The 18,369-nt window shown below is 38.3% G+C and overlaps 1 protein-coding gene across 9 annotated transcripts; it reads left to right on the forward strand.

Moving 5' to 3' along the window:
* Positions 1 to 2,029: 2,029 nt before the first annotated feature.
* LOC131325721 (uncharacterized) lies at positions 2,030 to 18,183 on the forward strand. 9 transcript variants are annotated; one of them, XM_058358126.1, is made up of 6 exons: positions 2,078 to 2,134; positions 3,056 to 3,170; positions 3,293 to 3,335; positions 6,399 to 6,479; positions 17,069 to 17,342; positions 17,458 to 18,183. In XM_058358126.1, the coding sequence occupies exons 2-6, from the start codon at positions 3,103 to 3,105 to the stop codon at positions 17,571 to 17,573; spliced, it is 582 nt and encodes a 193-aa protein (XP_058214109.1). In that variant the 5' UTR covers positions 2,078 to 2,134; positions 3,056 to 3,102; the 3' UTR covers positions 17,574 to 18,183. The 9 variants fall into 9 exon arrangements, 4 of the variants coding, with proteins under 4 accessions (XP_058214111.1, XP_058214109.1, XP_058214110.1 ...); XM_058358128.1 differs by lacking the exon at positions 3,056 to 3,170 and having other exon boundaries at positions 2,030 to 2,134; positions 3,293 to 3,408; XM_058358127.1 differs by lacking the exon at positions 2,078 to 2,134 and having other exon boundaries at positions 3,065 to 3,170; positions 3,293 to 3,408.
* The last annotated feature ends 186 nt before the right edge of the window (positions 18,184 to 18,369 follow it).

Raw genomic sequence — 18,369 nt, forward strand, 5'->3', positions numbered from 1 at the left:
TTCTCCCTTTTGTTTACCATACTTTAGACAAGACAAGATAACTAGCAGGAACAAAATAGACTTTTATGAAGGAATACACAAATACAAGTTTTATGGTAACAAACTGAAGGATTGGTTTTTGCTATATTCAACCCCACTCAGACCGCGGATCAAAAAAAAAAACCCCACTCAGACCTCGCTGGCTCACCCTCGCCGCGCTCCGCCTCCTCCGCCGCTTCAAGCATCACAGCCTCATTCCCAGCTAAACTAATCAGTTGGACAGAATTGGCAGTTTGATGAGCAATTGCGATGAATATCAAGAGCAAGATGGCGAGAGTATGGCAAGGATTAAGGGTGGCGCAAAGGCTATGGCGATGGTGAGAAGAATGCGAGACAATTTAGGTTTTTGGGGTACTTCTGGGAGAGTGTATTGGAAGAGGTTGTGTTGTGTGTCGTGCTAATGAACGCTTTGGAGGTGCATGATTACAAATGTTGTGCGACGAGGATCGATAAACCAAACACACACAAATCAAATCAAACACTGAAAAAGAGACACACAATTTTACGTGGCTCTCTAAAATCGGGTACATCCACGAGGGGAGCAGATTCACTATTTTTAGGGAGAATTTACAATCACACTCAACCTCACATGCAAACGCTATATAATTGTTCTCCAAACTCACTGTATACAAAGCCCAGTGATACGAGAGAAATACACGTGCTTTCATGTCCCATGGGAATTGCTCTAAAAAAAGACCGAAAACGGCATGCTCTTTTAATCATTCTTGTCAAGGCAAGGCATGACACGACTCTATTGAGCAAAAACTATATTTTCTAGGCCGTTTGCCTTCAATCACTCTTGCTTTCACGTCCCGTGAGTTATGCTAGGAGAAAACATCGAAAACGACATGCACTTTTAACTGGTCTACCCGGGTTTTAAAAAATGGCCGTTACGTAATGAGTTTTTGAAGGCCCAATACCATTATGGGTGAAAATAATGGCGTTACAAAAATTCACGTGCGTGTCGGCCGTTACCGACATTACAGTTTGTGTAACGGCCGTTACATCTCGTTATAGGACCGTTGCGCCTATACAACACCGAGAACAACTTTTTTTCTATTCTTTTTCCTTTCTCAGACCTTTATGTGATCCTACAATGGAAATTGATATTCACACTCTCTTTTTTGTTATCACACTCCTTTTTTTGTCTTTTAGCAAAAAAAATACATACACTTTGAACACCTAAGATAAAAAAAAAAAGGATAGTGACTAATAAAAAAGAAGTACGAATATCAATACCCTCCAAAAAAAATATTCTTTGTTAACTTTTTGAGATGCTTTCACGTGCTAAAACAATATTTGAGAACCAAACTCTTGTTAATATGAAGAAAAAAAACACTTCAATTTAACTCTTAAAATGCAACATTTGATCAAATCCTACTTAAAACTACTTGTAAAAGTAAAATCTTGCTTCAAAAACATTCAATTTAGTCATAAATAAGGTTGGAGCTTGTGTATCAACCAAGTTTTCAGTACTTGCAAGTTGCAAGTGCTTTAAAAAAATTCGCGAGTGCAATGTCCGATTCCTATTATACATTGCCATTATACATTGGCCGATTCTCCTTGTATCCGTTACTCGCGACGGCGACCGCAATCGTTACGACCCACCGATACTTCGATTTGAAACCGTGAATACAAGTTGATAAGGTCTTAAATGCTCTGAGGTTCTGATTTGCAGCTGTGTTCCTCAACAGCTTTTAGAAGGCCACAGACAGATCCAAAAGATTTTGAGCCAACAAACCCAACCCGGGGATCTGCTGACCTCACAAGATCTTGGAAATCCTCCAGGATCCGCCTTCTAGGGTTTTCCTCGAGAAAGTTGATCTCTCTCTGGCTGCATCTCTGTTCCTCTAACAGCTTTTAGAAGGCCACAAATTGGTCCAATAAATTTTGAGCCAACAAACCCAACCCGGACCTCACGAGAGAGAGAGAGAGAGAGAGAGAGAGAGAGAGAGGAAATTCAATGAATCAGGACAACTTCTGAAGGCTCAACCTCATCTCTAGACGAACTCTATGAAGACGACGAATTTTGTTATGGAAACTTGACTAGTTATGAAGGCGGGGGGGTCTCTGATGATGATACTTGGAACGAATGGTGAGCGCTTTTAAGTCATTCGTTGTAGTCATGCTTAGTTTTGATTCTATTTTTCCTTGACCTTGTTTTTCGCCTGCATCACTAGTACAAGCAGCTTTAACTATCTTCTACCCTCTCTAGGCAAACGATCTGGTTGAGGCCGCTTTCCTACTCATATACTATCACACTGTGTCAATTGTCGCATGGTGGAACCTTTATCAAGATAAGAGACTCATGTTCGATGTAGTTTTATTGATTTGAAAATAAGATTGTCCAAATTCTTATTTACTCAAGAATTAATAAAAAATTCACTCCGGTGGAAAATATTGAACTGAACCTTACATTTAGGAAAAAGATCTCGGTATGTAGCCAATGGCGTTTCAAAAGGACACCATTTAGTTATCCTCAATCTATGTTATGACTAGTTTTGTGTAGGCCACCCTCCTGTTCACCCTCAGAGTCATGTTTCCGGTAGGATCTATATTGACAATTTGACATGCTGAAGAGTGCGAGGCTTTTGGGGATTATGTCTTGCAATCCTTTTTACCATTTTCTTGGGTTCCAGGATTGCTTCATTTCACTATATCTTGATGACTTGACCAAAAATATATACACTGCAGACTTTTATTACCCATAAGCATGTCCGAGAGCGTTTCCACTTGGATGGAGGTTAACGTGCCTTTTGTCCTGCTTATCAAAGAACGTTAGAAACAAAAAGAGATACCTTGGGACTACTGAATAGGAAATTCTTTGAAGCTTATATGCTTGGATTCATGTTTTGGCAAACTAGCCGTCTTCATGTTTGCCTCAATGATGTCCGCTGACGTGACTTGAGAGTGTCCTAAGACCTCCATTTACGGATGAGACAAATTTAATACCTGCATGTGGGAGATCCCAGTCCCCTATGTACCAACTCTAATCGTTTACTGGTTCATTGGGCAGCGGTTGTTAGTTTGGTTTAACCAACATGTTCCATAGGGGCTGCAAAAATGGTTAGACTTCTGTCCACGTGGAAGCGTTGTCCTTGTAGTCACTGCAGAATTTATGCCTGGAATAGGTAAATGATTGAGAAGTTCCTTCGTGTGTGTATCTTTGGTTCTCTCTTTTGTCCATGTCATCTTTTTTGGCTGCTTTGTTTTATATACTTATTTTCTATTCTTTCTGTGTATTGTAAATCAGGGATGCTGCTGCTCTACTTGAGTCTAAGCGGAGAAAGGTTCAGGTAGAGGGATAGGATTCATAGGAATATGTCGATTAGCATAACAAGAGAGGATAGGGGTATGTCTGCTGCCAAGGTAAAGCATCCTCCTACCCTTGGTGTCAAATCACGTATTGTGCAAATAGAACTGACACAATTGTACTATTTTCCTTTTTCCCTTTGAAGGCTCTGTATTCAATATCACGTTCTCTCAATCTTTTGCTACTATCATTTCGACATATGCATTTGTTTATTGGCTTATTTGACAGGATGAAAGTGGTACTTTTTCAATGTAAGTAATAAGTATGGATAGTGTATGAAGCATAGGTATGTGTATATAACTATATACAGGTACTGACACATATATGGTTATTGGTACGAGTCGTACGACCCGGGTGCTTTAATATGACCAAATCTAAAAAAACAAAGGTACAGATACGGCTAGAGTACATCCTTAAAAAATACTTTTGTACATCAAAGAAATGCATCTTAGAGAAGGATTAAAAACTGAGCGAAAAAAATAGTGACATTGTTTGGCTTGATTGAATAATAATCGATCATAGAAAGTAGAAACAACAGTTTAAGGCTAAAAGTAAAGTACAAATAAGTATTCAATATTAATACATTAAAGAAATTAAACTGTAAGACTTAATTCTGTTCTGTAAGGATGATAACTGATAAGAATAACAAGAAATCCGATCAAGTTTAACAAGTAAGAAAGAAAGTATTATTCTACATGGGTGAAACTCGGATGTGTACTCGGTACCTTCGTGTACAACAAGAATTATAGGGAGAAAAATAATGAGTAATGTTTTGTATACCTAGTACACATGTAGAAGTACCATGTCAAGTACCGGTAGGCGGTACCAATAAGTACCAACTATGGGTAAACTATGTTCTTTTGAAGTACCTATTCTTCATAGTGGATAATCTGTGTTTGTTCCTACTCAATAATAGCAATTGATAGTACGTGTTTTTTTGGTAGGTTCGTTAAGAATCAAGCCTTCATTGTTTGGACCATCTCTTTTTTCTCTGCCATGTTTAGCTTTAAAATTTCAAATAGACTATAAGATATCTAGTTTTCAGTAATTTTTGCCTATTGTTTCAAATTGAGTTTTAAATGGGCTTGGCACAATAAGATAATTTTATCTGCATTGCAGTCCATCCATTTTTATTTTTTAGTGTATTTTATATATGTATCCCGATCTTACGTAAAAAATTTATCTTTTATATATATGCTACTCTTGCGTATCCCCGTATCTGTATCTGAATTTGGATACATATCCACGAATCCTCAATTTTTTGAGTTGAGGTAACCAACCTTCAGATATACACAAGTATCCAATTCTCGTTCCCGCATTTGTGTAGCATCCACCTATCCAATCTCGTAGGTGTGCATACAAAACAAGGTTATGAAATAAGAAACAAAAATAGTAAAGTGGGGGAAATTACAAGTACGAGGACTTTAATTAGTGGCAGGGAATATGAGCGAGTGGAAATAGGTGGATGGTATTCTGGTTGTTAGCTCAAGGAACAGCTGTAGTTAAATGTCAAATGTTTTGGATTTCATAAAATTCCCTGTACCTTTCTACCTATCTCCTTAACAAATAAATTGCTTGCATGGTCGATCTCTCCATTATAAATCTAAATTGCTTCTCCGACACCGTAGTCACCATTCTCCAGGATGCTCAATAACTCTTTCCCACATCTTCATTGTTTGGCTCATCAACTTAATGCCGCTATAGTTGTTGCAACTTTGAATTTAACAGATAGAAATAGAAGGAAAAAGGCACGTATCGTGACCATTTTTACTCTACTATCCATCCATCCTGGTAGATGTGCATACAAAGCAAGGTTATGATGAAATAAGAAAACAAAATTGGGAAAAGGGGAAAAATATGAGTTTGAGAAGACTTTAACTGGTTTCAGGGAATATATTGGTGAATGTAGGAAATTTGCATTGACCTTGATACCGCCCTATTCATCATTGCCCTTTGTGATATTTTGCTATTACCATTCAACACCTCCTCCACCCATGTGTCCCCCCCATCACGCCCAACCAAACCACTATTGTTATCTCGTATGCCTTTTCCTCGCTATTATATCCCCAAGCAGAATGCCATCTACCACATTCTCTCGCCCTAAACGCCATCTATGAAATAGGGATTGATAGTTGTTGTGGCCCGTGGTGGGTGCGATGCGAAATACGGCTGTTGTTTTACGGAGGTGGCGTTGTAGAGGGAGGAGTGGGTGATCATAAGTGATAGGGCCCCTACTATTTTTATTTGTTGGGTTTTTTGTAATGTTTAGATTAGGGGACCAAAATGACACTTAGTGTATACTTTGGGAGCATAAAAGGTAAATTAAAATATAGGTAAAATGACCACAGTGCCCTGGTTTTTACGTTCAAAATAACCAATGTCAGGGCCAGGGATGACTTTGATGCACATTCTAAACATCGGGGACCAAATTCGTGCAATTGGTCGTTGGGGACGAAAATGACACTTAACAAATATATTGGGGACCAAAAACGTGAATAAGCTCTTTAGACTTGATTGTGTTTGGAGTATATTGTTGTTTATTTATGCATACGCAAAAACCATTTAAAACAATTCTATGACTCTACTACTAGCGTTTTATGTGGGCTATGAAGCGAAGTGTAAGTTCTATTGACGTGTTTCAGTTGGCACACAGGAGATGAAAGTTTAAATCAATTTTGGCGTGCTTTGAGAAGTTCTCATTTTCACAAGTGTTTTTTTTGGCACGCTTAAAAAGTTCTCATTTTCACAAGTGTGTCGGTACTTTGATAATATGATCATTGTGTTGCTTTGTTGCTGTTTACACGTGCTTCTTCTATCTATGACGTGATTGGACTCGATTTTGTTTGAATTCATCTTCATTCTTGGGGTGGTCTTCAGGAAACATTTGTATTTTCTAGTGGTTATTTTTCCAAAGCTTGATTTATGCATTTGTTAATATTGACTTGTTTGAAGTTGCATTTTTCAAGTTTGGATAAACAGTTCTCTGGGGTAAATCATTGACAAGAACAATGTAATTGTCATTGTGTTTTGTCCTTTCATCTTGCAGGAAGATTTTAAGAGGGTATATAACATACGCAAGATCAATGGAAAGCATAAAACGTTAGTACTGAAGTTGTGCAATCTCAAGGTCTGTATGGATGGAATGTCTTTTTCTTACGAAAAAGTGCTTAAAATGTTATATACTCAGTGACTGGTTGATGAAGTGCATGTTATTTCAAGCGTTTACCACTGTAAAGCAGAGATTCTTTGATTTATGCATAATTTTAGGTCAGTGCCACTTGTCACGGAATGGCACTGGACACTGAATCATTAGGTGCAAGCTAATAAGCTGAACCTATGTAGCACGGACACGAACACAGAAGCAGACATGGGAATTCTTAAAAAACGGGGATATAGACATGACGGGGGGACACGCCATGTGCAATTTTTTCCCTAGTTTAAATTGCAAAATGTTAACAAAATGAAATGGATGAGTACCAATGGTCCAATACCATTCAAACAGAACAAGATATCAATAAGTTCAATACAACCCAATTGACGAAACATCCATAGTTCATAAGTTCCATAATACTAAGCCAAAGAAATAAACTAAGCAACTAATCTCTAGATTTCAATTAGACCCAACTTCCATCACTTCTTCATTGCCATCTCCATCGTCCGTAAAGATTACAACCTCCATTTTGGGTTCATCAAGTAAGAGGTCTGCAACCTCAAGCATCCCAACGTCATCAAGTGAGACAAATTGGTCTCCCACAATATCCCACATCTTAGTCTCCCCTTGACAATATTGTAGGCTTCTCCTTGATAAAAGCCGAATGTTGCTATGAACAAACACCAAGTCCTCTGCCCGTTGGGGGGTCATTCTATTCCTTCTCAATGAATGGATGGAGGAGTATGTACTTTTCGCCTGGCGGTTACGCTGTTTTTGTAGAAAACTCTTACACGCCTTTTTTCGTCTCCTCGGCGCGCTTACGCTTCCGATTGTCATCGCCCTTCCCTTGCCTTTGAGTCCTGGAAGTTCACTGACCTGCCTTTCAATCGGTCGGACGGAATTCTCATTCATCAATTTCTGGTGGAAAGGCAATCAGGAGGACAGTATTTGCTGGAAATCATGAGAGAATCTTTCTTTGGCTAAGATTCAGGGTGGGATGGGTTTCAGGAATTTTAGAGCTTTCAATGAGGCTTTGTTGGCACGACAAGGGTGGAGGTTAATCATGAATCCTCAAGCTTTCTGGGCGAGATTTATTAAGGGTATTTACTTTCCGAACTCCTCCTTTCTACAAGCTTCTCGAGGCAGTCGAGCTTCTTGGGGGTGGCTGAGCTTACTCCATGGCAGGAATCTTCTTTTTAAAGGTTTAAGATGGCAAATCCAGAACGGGAAGAGCACTGATTTTTGGAATGACCCCTGGATCCCTTCACTCCCAGATTTTAGAATTCCAAGCCCCAAACCCCCTGATTGTAATATTCATTAGGTGGCTGATGTGATCAATTTTGGCTCTAACCAATGGGATACGCCAAAGCTAGCTAGTGTAGTCCTCCGGATGTGATTGATGCTGTTTCATCTATACCCTTTGATAGACAGGCCTGATCAACTGGTGTGGCATTTTAGTTCCAATGGAGATTACTCAGTCAAGTCTGGATACCATATTGCTCATAATTCGGTTTTAAGCATGCTGAAAGAGAAACCTGAGTCCTCCTTTCAACCAAATGAGGGATTATGGAAAGCTCTGTGGAATAAAGTAGTTAACAAGGTTAAGAGTTTTTGGTGGAGAGCGTGTAACAATATTCTAGCGACTAAGGAAAATTTACTCAAGCGCAAATGCTCTTCCTCCAACTTATGCCCAATCCGTGAGAAGGAGGTGGAAACGGTGGAGCATACATTATTTCTGTGCTCTTGGGTAAGACCTGTCTGGTTTGGGTGCAACATCCAGGTTTTGGGGAATCTAGGGGGTAATCCCTCTACGGTGAAGTGGGCTTCTGAAATGGTGGATTCCCTTGCGAAGGAAAGTGCAGCTGATTTCATGGGAAAAGTGGCTTTGACAGCTTGGAACATTTGGAAAGCTAGGAACAATTTTGTGTTCAGACAAGTAAAGGTTAATCCGTTGACCACTTTAGCAGCTATCAATCATGGTAGTTTGGAGTTTTTACAATTTTCAGTGAGAAATTCAGTCCACATGGATAACCCTATTCATCAGGAGGCTATAACCACCTGGAGGGCTCCGGATGTTGGGAAATTTAAGGTTAATTGTGACGTTACTATTCCTCCTAATAGTAGCAACAGCACAGTGGCAGTGGTTTTAAGGAATTGGAGAGGAGATGTCTTGGATGGTTTTGCAAGGAGAGTGTATGCTCGTACCAGTTTGTTTTGGGTGGGGGGGGGGGGGGGGGGGGGACTTCTAGCCATTCAAGCTGCTTGTGAGTTGGCAGTTAGCTTGGGTATCAAGGGCGTAGAAGTGGAATCGGACAACGCTAAGGCTATTTCCCTTAGTGTTTCAGAATTGGTGCCACCTTGGGATTCTAGAGCAGTGGTCATGGACATTCAGCATCTGGCTAAGGAAGGTGATATTTCTTTTTGTTGGGTTAGTAGAGCAGCTAATAGGGCTGCTCCTGAGATGGCGGCTTTAGCTAGGCGTAATTTGCTTCCTTGTAAGTCCGAGGGGCGTTTTGGTGGATTAAAAAAAAAAAAAAAAATCTTCATCATCGTCAATGGTTTTGTGTATCGTCAAAAGCAATTGATCCACAAGTTCTACACTATCCGAAGCCATTCTTTGCCAAAATCAAGAACATACTGTAAAAATTTGATCAAACCAGCTACTATCATACTAGGCCCAAAATCGCAATGAGTTACGGTAATCACACACCTAACTATTATAAGCCATCAACCCTAGGACAAACAACAAAAAGCAGCAAAAAGAAAAAAACTAAGGGCAAGAGAGAAAACGATCGAAGAACCCAAACACAATCCCGAGGGGAGAGAATACCCTTCGATAAATTTCTTAGTATCTCCTTCTTAGAAAGGACTTTGTTGTCGATCTTAATACTGCTATGTTTTTCTGCGTCCTTTTGTTCCAATTCTACTGCACGGATAGATAGCAAGTGCACTATGTCTTTGAAGTTCTTCTCAAAAGCATTTAGTAAGTCGTGTGCTGTGGAAAAAAACTACAAGAGAAAGGAATTAAAGTATACCCACAAAACATAAATGAAGTGCAGTAAAGATTACAAAAGTGTAGGATCCGAATTCTCACCACATCGGTTTCTGATTTAATTTCTTCAAAATGAGTCAAACATTTGCTTATAAACTTTAAAAAACTTTTTGTTGCATGATTCTCCGATGAAAAGAAGCTCGTATTGTATGCACGAGGCATCTTTTGTCCAATTGCGTGTTTATCCACGTGGGCTTTCATTGACCACCTTAATGAAATGTCAGCATCAATAACTTGCAACCATATTTTTGCATTTTCACCCAAAGGCATACAAGTGTGGGTTCAAATGGTTTCTCCATGGGTTTCCACGACGTTAGACAAATGATTAATGAAAATAATGCGGTCACTTGAAAGACCGATAATGACTCTATGCGAGCCAATTTTCTACAAAATAAACAAGAAGAACAATTAAATGAATGAATTGAAACGGCAAAAAAAGAATGAATTAGGGAATCAGATGATGTCCCAAAAAATCTTACTCCTGAGAATGATTTCTAAGAATGCTGATTATGTATTCCATTTCTTGACCAGTGCGACAATTGGTATGCATGTTGATCATGTGCATGAAATCCCCTAACTTGGTCCACTCTGCATTTGAACCACAACCACCTGCATTTGAATTACCAAATACAGGTGGTTGTGGTTCAAATGCAGAGTGGACCAAGTTAGGGGATTTAATACACATAATCAACAGGCATACCAATTGTTGCACTGGTCAAGAAATGGAATACCTAAACAACATTCTTAGAAATCCTGATGAGGAGTAAGATTCTCTGTAACATTCTTTGCTTCCCTAATTAATTCTTTTTTTGTTGTTTCAAAACACCCATTTAATTGTTGTTCTTGTTTATTTTGAAGAAAAGTTGGCTCGCATAGAGTCATTATCGCTCTTTTGGAGTTTGAGTGACCACATTATTTTCATTAATTATTTGTCTGACGTCGTGGAAACCCATGGAGAAACGATTTGAACACACACTTATATGCCTTTGGGTGAAAATGCAAAAAATTGGTTGCAAGTTGTTGATGCCAACATTTCATTAAGGTAAATGAAAGCCCACGTGGATAAACACGCAATTGGACAAAAGACGCTTCATGCACGCAATACGAGCTTCTTTTCATCGGAGGATAATGCAACAAAAAGTTTCTTAAGGTTTCTTAGCAAATGTTTGACTCATTTTGAAGAAATTAAATCAGAAACCGATGTGGTAAGAATTTGGATCCTACACTTTTGTAATCTTTAGTGCACTTCATATTATGTTTTGTGGGTATCTTTAATTCCTTTGTCTTGTAGTTTTTTTCCACAACACATGACTTACTGAGTGCTTTTGAGAAGAATTTCAAAGACATAGTGCACTTGCTATCTGTCCGTGCAATGGAATTGGATCAGGAGGACACAAAAAAACACAACAGTGTTAAGATTGACATCAAAGTCCTTCCTAAGAAGTAGATAATGAGAAATTTATCAAAGGGTATTCTCTCTCATCGGGGTTGTGTTTGGGTTCTTCGATCGTTTTTTTCATTCCGATATTCTCGATTTAGGTTCTCTCGTTTTTTTCAATCCCATGTTCTTTGTGAGTAGTGATAACGTGCATCCTAGTGCTACCTGTTGATTCTTGATCAACTCCTTGCATTTCCTCTCTCTCTGACATTGGCACACGCACACAACAGTTTGCTCATTTTTGGAAAGCAGTTACCTTTCCTTTATCATGCGACATTGGGGAGGAGGTTATCAAAGTGGTTCTGATTGTTGATCATGAAAGAAGAATCCAAGGTCTTCGTTTCATCAGTTTGAAACATATTATATTTGGCCTCTCACTATCTCAAGTTGGTGAGGCTGTCCAGAAAATCGGGCTTAACAAGTTCACTGAAATGCCTCCGAAAATGCCCATACAAGTGGAAGTAAAGAAGGCAAAGTGAAACGAAATATAAAATAGTGGGGTGCGAAATGCACTATTAATTTTAGTACTTGTATTGTGTGTCGATATAGGGGCACGTACTAGAGTTTTCTTCCAGAAAGTTGATTTCCCGTCTCTCTCTCTCTCTCTCTCCTTATATATGTGTGTGTGTGTGTTTGTATAGATATACATATATATCCCCTATAGCTTGTGCATTTTGGGTTCAGTGGTTTCGTTCTGTTGTTTGGGCTAGGAATCAAGGAGTAGGCCAGATAATGAGGGGGAAGGATACGATGTTGATGTTGGGCTCAAATGATTGTACTGGAAGGTCACCTTTACCAGCTATTCTTCTTTTCTGTCGTATATGGAATATGGATCACTTACAACTTTTGTTATTATTGATGCATAGAGATTTATGCTTAGTGTCTTTTTTTTTGGGGGCTGGAATTAGGGAATTCCTTGAAGTTGACAACCAATTTGAAGGTCGGGTACATGAAAGTAGAAGCAGTTCCCCCGATGAGGGGGAACGGGGTGATGAGGTGTGTGTATGTTTTCATAGTTATGTAACTATTTATGACGTGACTTTAATTGATTGGCCCGCTGTAAACAAGTTTTTAACAGCTGAGCTGTGAATAAGATATTCTCATACTACGACAAGATCTAAAAAATGTAAATGTCAAAGAAATAGAGTAACCCAAAATAAACCCAAATCAGGAAAATAAAAAAAATAAAAAAAATAAAAACTCAAATCTGGGAACTAGATTTAACACATATTAGTTACTTAGTTAAATTGAAGTGGTGAGATGTGGCAATTGTGCGAAGTATTAAGATCAAACCCATATAAAAAAGTAATCCTTTGAATTTCATTGCTATGCCCTCCGCTAGACTGTTCAAAATATTAGGAGTTAAAACAAGATAAGCCAAACATTTGAAGAGATGGGTCTCTAATGATCTAAAATATAAGATTTGATGGATATGCATGGTGCATTGGTGCTAGTGGAAGATGGTGGTTATTAAAGGAGGTCGAGAGGGGGGAAAAATGTGTCAATAAAACATAGGGGCAATTTTGTCATTTACGAACAAATAGGACACATCTCATTGTATGATTAAATAGTTTCCGTTAGTTTAAATAGAAAACGTTATAAGTTGAAAGTTAAAAGGGGTGTAAGTATTTATAATGAAGTATATAGGGATCAACAAAAAATGATCAAAGTACGGTACATGAGGTGTTGCTAAAAATTCCACGTAATATGAAATTAAAAAGGACATGTAAAAGGCATTGCAGTGTGTTTTGAAAATGATAGTGTACAGGTGTACGGATAGATATATATTTCAGGTAAAGGGGTGCAACAGTGTAATAAAATAGAATGAAGATTTAAAATTTCGCAACTCCATTTCTGGGATCCATCTAATGCATATTAAGATTTATAAATTTTAATAAAAATTGTAAAAACCTTTCCTCAAACGGGGGTAACACTTCATAGACATTTGGGTGTGGTTGTTGCTATAGAGCTTTGTATATTCTGTTTGTTTCATCTAATGAATCAGATTTCTCAAGTGCAAAAGCTCCGCCCTCTTTGTTGTCATACAAAATAACGTCATGGCATTTCAGATACTAACCCCTCAGTCCAAATAGGAAAACCCGACGATGTCTATACATAATGTTAAATAAGATCAAAATCAAATAGTTTCACAAATCGAAAGTGAAACAAGAGATATCAGAAGAAGCAATAACTTGATAACTCTGCATGATGAATCCTATCAATCTCAATTTATTCTTCGCCGTACTCAAATTCAAATCAAGTAAAACTTGTTAGGATTCCTACTCTCTTTGATGTGAATTTGAGAACGGCGAAGAGCAAATTGAGGACGATAGAATTTATCATGCATAGTTATCAAGTGATTGTTTCTTCCGGTTTCTCCTCTTTCACTTTTGGTTTGGGAAACTGTTTGATTTTGATCTTATTTAACATTATGTGTAGACATCGTTGGGTTTTCCTATTTGGACCGATAGGTTAGTATCTGAATGCCAGGACATTTTTTTGTATGGCAGCAAAGAGGGTGGAGCTTTTGCACTTGAGAAATTTGGTTCATTGCATGAAGCAAACAGAATATACAAAGCTCTAAAGCAATAACAACACCCAAATTTTTGTGAAGTGTTACCCCCGTTTGAGGTAAGGTTTTTTTTATAGTTTTTGTTGAAATTTATTAATCTTAATATGCATTAGACAAATCCCAAAAATAGAGTTGCAAAATTTCATATCTCCATTGTATTTTATTACACCGTTGCATCTCTTTACTTGAAATACACCTATATACTATCATTTTCAAGACACACTGCAATGTATTTTTGACATTTTTTTTTTAATTTAATGTTACGTGAAATTTTTAGTTACACCTCATGTAGTTTGATCAATTTTTGCTGACCCATATCTACTTCATTATAGATACTTACACCCCCTTAACTTCCAACTTATTACGTTTTCTATTTGAACTAACGGAAACTATTTACTCATACAATGAGATGTGTTTTATTTGTTCGTAAATGACAAAATTGGCCCAATGCTTTATTGACAACTTATTTTTTCCCCTCCCGGCCTTCTTTAATGACCATCATCTTCCACTAGCACCATGCATATCCATCAAATCTTCTATTTTAGTTCATTAAAGGCTAGCTCTTTAAATGTTTGACTTATCTTGTTTTAACTCCTGCAATTTTAAAAATATCTAGAGGAGGCAGAAAGAGGGTATGGCATATCAATTGAATTCAAAGGATTTCTTTTTGATGTGGGTCTGATCTTAATATTTCGCACAATTGCCACATCTCACCGCTTCGATTTAACTAATTAACTCATGTGTGTTAAATCCAGTTCCCAGATTTGAGTTATCAACACTCTGTTTGGTTTAACATTCAGAGAGTTACTTTTAACTCTCGGTACAGTTTTCAATAAATTTTTTCCTCTATCTCTCTTCACTCATTACCACTCCAACTCTCGAAAATAACTTTCTAAATTGTTAACCAAACAAAGCATTAGTTTTTTTGGTTCTTTTATTTTCCTGATCCGGGTGGCTTGAAGGAGCTACTTGCACCTGATGACTATGAAATCGTCTGGCGAAGTGTTGTTGCCAAGTTTGTCTTGAGCATTTTTGATGTGGTAAAGTCTTTTTCCATTAGTGGATTTTCTCTTACTTGTGGCTATTATTTCTTGGCTACTTTGTTTAGTTTGCAGTGAAATTAGTTTTTTCATGGCAATTTATGAATGACTTGGTTAAGGTTCATTGTTTGGTTGACAAAGAGGACGAAAATGATGAGACACAAAATCGCACCTCTTACAAACAAGCCTGCTAACGGTTCAAAGGTTAACTTGCTTTTCAAATTAGGAATCATCACTCTGGTCCCCTGTACTTTAAGCGAAATCACTCGTCCCCTTTTTAACTACAAATCCTACCCTTAGAGCCCTTTGGAGGAGGGCAATAGGGTAATTCCACATACCAACTCACCTAAGCAATTGCTGAATAGGGAGAGACATTGGACCCTTGAAATTTCCATTAAATTGCAAAAAATATCATGTCACTCAAAATTCACTAAATGCAGTTTTTCTTGAGCATTTCTGTTGTGGTAAAGTCTTCTTCCATGTGCGGATGGTTTCTTACTTGTGGCTATTGTTTCGGATACTTTGTCTATTCCAAATTTCCAAGATTTCCTTTTATGGCAATTTATGGATGACTTTGTTCATTGTTTGCTTGCCAAAGTGGACCAAAATGATCGGACACAAAACTGCACCTCTTACAAACAGGTCTTCCAACAGTTCAGAGTTTAACGTGCTTTTTGAATGGGGAATTATCACTCGTATCTCCTATACTTCAGAGCCCCTGAAATTACCACTAATTGCAAAAAATATTATGCGAGTCAGAATTTTACTATTGTAGTTTTTCCCACACGATACCTTTGAATGTACGAAATCTGTATTGCCCTAGATACCGCTCTATTCATCATTGCCCCTTTGTGAGGTTCCGCTATTACCATTCAACACCCCATCACGCCCAACCTAACCACTATTTTTATCTCCTGTGCCTTTTCCTCACTATTATATCCCCAACGCAGAATGCCATCTACCACATTCTCTCGTGGCTCTAGCCCTACATGCCATCTATGAAATAGGGATTAATAGCTGTTGTGGCCCGTGGTGGGTGCGATGTGAAATATGGCTATTGTTTTGCAGACGGGGTGTTGTGGAGAGAGGAGTGGATGATCAGAAGTGATAGGCCCCTACTATTGTTATATTTGTTGGCTTATCTGTAAGGTTTACATTCGATTTATTCAATTTTAGTCTCTTTGAATTTAGGGATGAAAGTCAATCAAGTTATTATTGTCTATTGATATCAGAATGAGCTAATTTTCTAACAAGGACTCTTAATGTTTCAAACAAATTGGGTGGCCCTGATATAGTTTGCGTAGGACCCAGTGTTCTAAAACTCGGAAATACTCGGTGAGTACTCGATACTCGGTGCCTAGCCGAGTAGAGTTAGGGCTACTCGGTGGGAATTACTCGGCCAGCCGATTACTCGGCATTACTTGGCGAGTACCCGGCGAGTACCGATTACTCGGTAAAACGAGATTACTCAGAAGTGGGGAGAAAATCGAAAAAAAACTGAAAAAATGGGGTAAAATACATAATATGTTAAATTTGAAGGGTCGTTAGTGTAATTTCAGTATAGTTTTATACTTACCCTAATCAAGTGAACACACCAATCAAGCTACTGCTGCTGTTCGAAGCAGCTGCTGCTGTTCCAACGTTGAACTTTGTAATTGACTATTAATTTCGTACTTGGTTTCATTTGGTTTGAACGTTAAACTTTGCAACGGACTAGTAATTTTGTACTTAGTTTCATTTGGTTTAAACTATGAACATTGAACTTCTCATTATGCATTATGAATATCATTTGGGGAACATATAAAAAAAAAAATCCAAGTAATTTCTACTCGCCGAGTACTCGGCCTACAAGGTACAAGGTGGCCGGCCGAGCGAGTACCGAGTACCGAGTTTTGGAACATTGGTAGGACCCCAAGATGACTTCCACACAATTTAGTATATATTTAGTGTACACCAGATGATGTACTATTTTGGTCAGCCGCATATATTCAGTATAACTATGTATCTTCTTTGCGATGTATGTATTATCCCCTCTTTTTAGTGTTCCGAAAATTGATGTCAATGAAGTAATACACATTTACCCCCCAAAATGGACCAACAAAAAGACATCTTTTCTCTTTACTTCACGTCATATTTTTCCATTTCTCGTATGCTTTAGTTATCCAAATAAGTGAAGATTGTCATTTCTTTTCTTTCCTCACGCTTCCTTTCTCACCATCCAAGGGGCAGTTAGAGTTCTATTAGTGTACTTGTTTATTCATATACCTTTCATCAATGGAACCATAAGTTGGTCAAGTAGATTCTCTACTATAGTAGAGAAACTTTCTCTAACTATAATCCATATAGAGAAAGGAATGTGCAGCATTGTTTTACTATTTTTAAAGTTGAGAATTTGAAAAACTGTTAAGGCTCGACTTACAATGATCTGTGCCCGATCTGTTTTTATAAAGTCTCTGTCGACAGACTTACTGTAATTCGATCTACCTCCCTTGTAGCAGTGTGGAGGATGAGTTGGTGTGGGATCATTCCAAAGATGGCCAATTTTCAGTTAAGTCAGCTTATTGGCTGAAATTCTATGGGAAGTTTGGTACAGGTACAAGCAATGTTCAGGGACATTTCTCAATGTGGGGTATAAAGTGTGGGGTTTGGGTCTTCCTCCGAAATCTCAATTGTTTATTGGAAGGTCGTTCATTGGATTTTGTCTGTCAAAGATACATTGCTCAAGTGGAAAATCGAGGTTTGTTCAGATTGCTCTTAGACTTGCTGGAGACAATAAAGCATTTATTTTTCCAGTGTTCCTATGCATTTAACGTTATGGAGGGCTTCATATTTGGGCTTCAATTTTGACGTAGGGACCCCTGTGTTGTTTTCAGAATGGTTGACGGGTTGGCTGAAGAGTGCTCCAAATGAAGAAGTTGTTAGGGGATTCTGTGTTATTGCTTTCGGTTATTTGGTGTGCACGGAATGATGCGTTATTTGATTAAGAATGGTATGGTGTGGATGTTGCACAAACTCGTTTTGCAGGGCTATGGGAGCAGTTGCACTAATTTTATGTGTAGTACTTTTGATTCAAATAGCAGGGTGCTACTCAAATAGCAGGGGCTGTTTTGTGTTCCAAAGGCAAGGGGTGGATACTAATATGATTCAAGTGCAATCTTGTGACGGATGGTGCATGGAAGGCAGCTTCTTTGAGAGGGCCAGTTGCCTGGATTAGTTGCAGGAGGATCAGAGCCCAGGTGGAGTTATGTTATGCTATCTCAGCTGCTATGGTGGAAGTCCGAGCGGGCTTGCAAGTCTTGAGGTGGGCCTTGGAGAACAATATATTGGAGATCTGCATTCAGACCGACAGCTGGTTATTTGTTCAAGGGCTCAATAATCCACATATGGCTGACTAGTTTGCGAACGGCCCTTTTTGGATTTTCGTTGATTTTCTCATTTTATGTATGTTAAAGTTGTTGAGGTTTCTAGGCAGATTGTGAAATTTGCTTATAACATTGCTCGGGCAGCTTTACTAAGTGTGTAATAATGTGTGATGTTTATTGTTAATGTTATTAATGGGTTGATATTGCTCGTCAAAATTTATTCTACAATCATCACCTCATAGTTCTCGGGAAAAAAAAAAATCACCTCACAGGCCGTATAGAAATCCATGGAATCAGTATGTATAAGCATAGGAGTCATCTTTTGTCCAAAATAAAATCCTTAACCGCAGCTTCTCAAGACATTTGTATGTTTGCCTTGTACCGGTTACAAACCCCATCGTA

This window comes from Rhododendron vialii, chromosome 5a (genome assembly GCF_030253575.1).
Source record: "Rhododendron vialii isolate Sample 1 chromosome 5a, ASM3025357v1".
In the NCBI taxonomy this organism is placed as follows: Eukaryota; Viridiplantae; Streptophyta; class Magnoliopsida; order Ericales; family Ericaceae; genus Rhododendron; species Rhododendron vialii.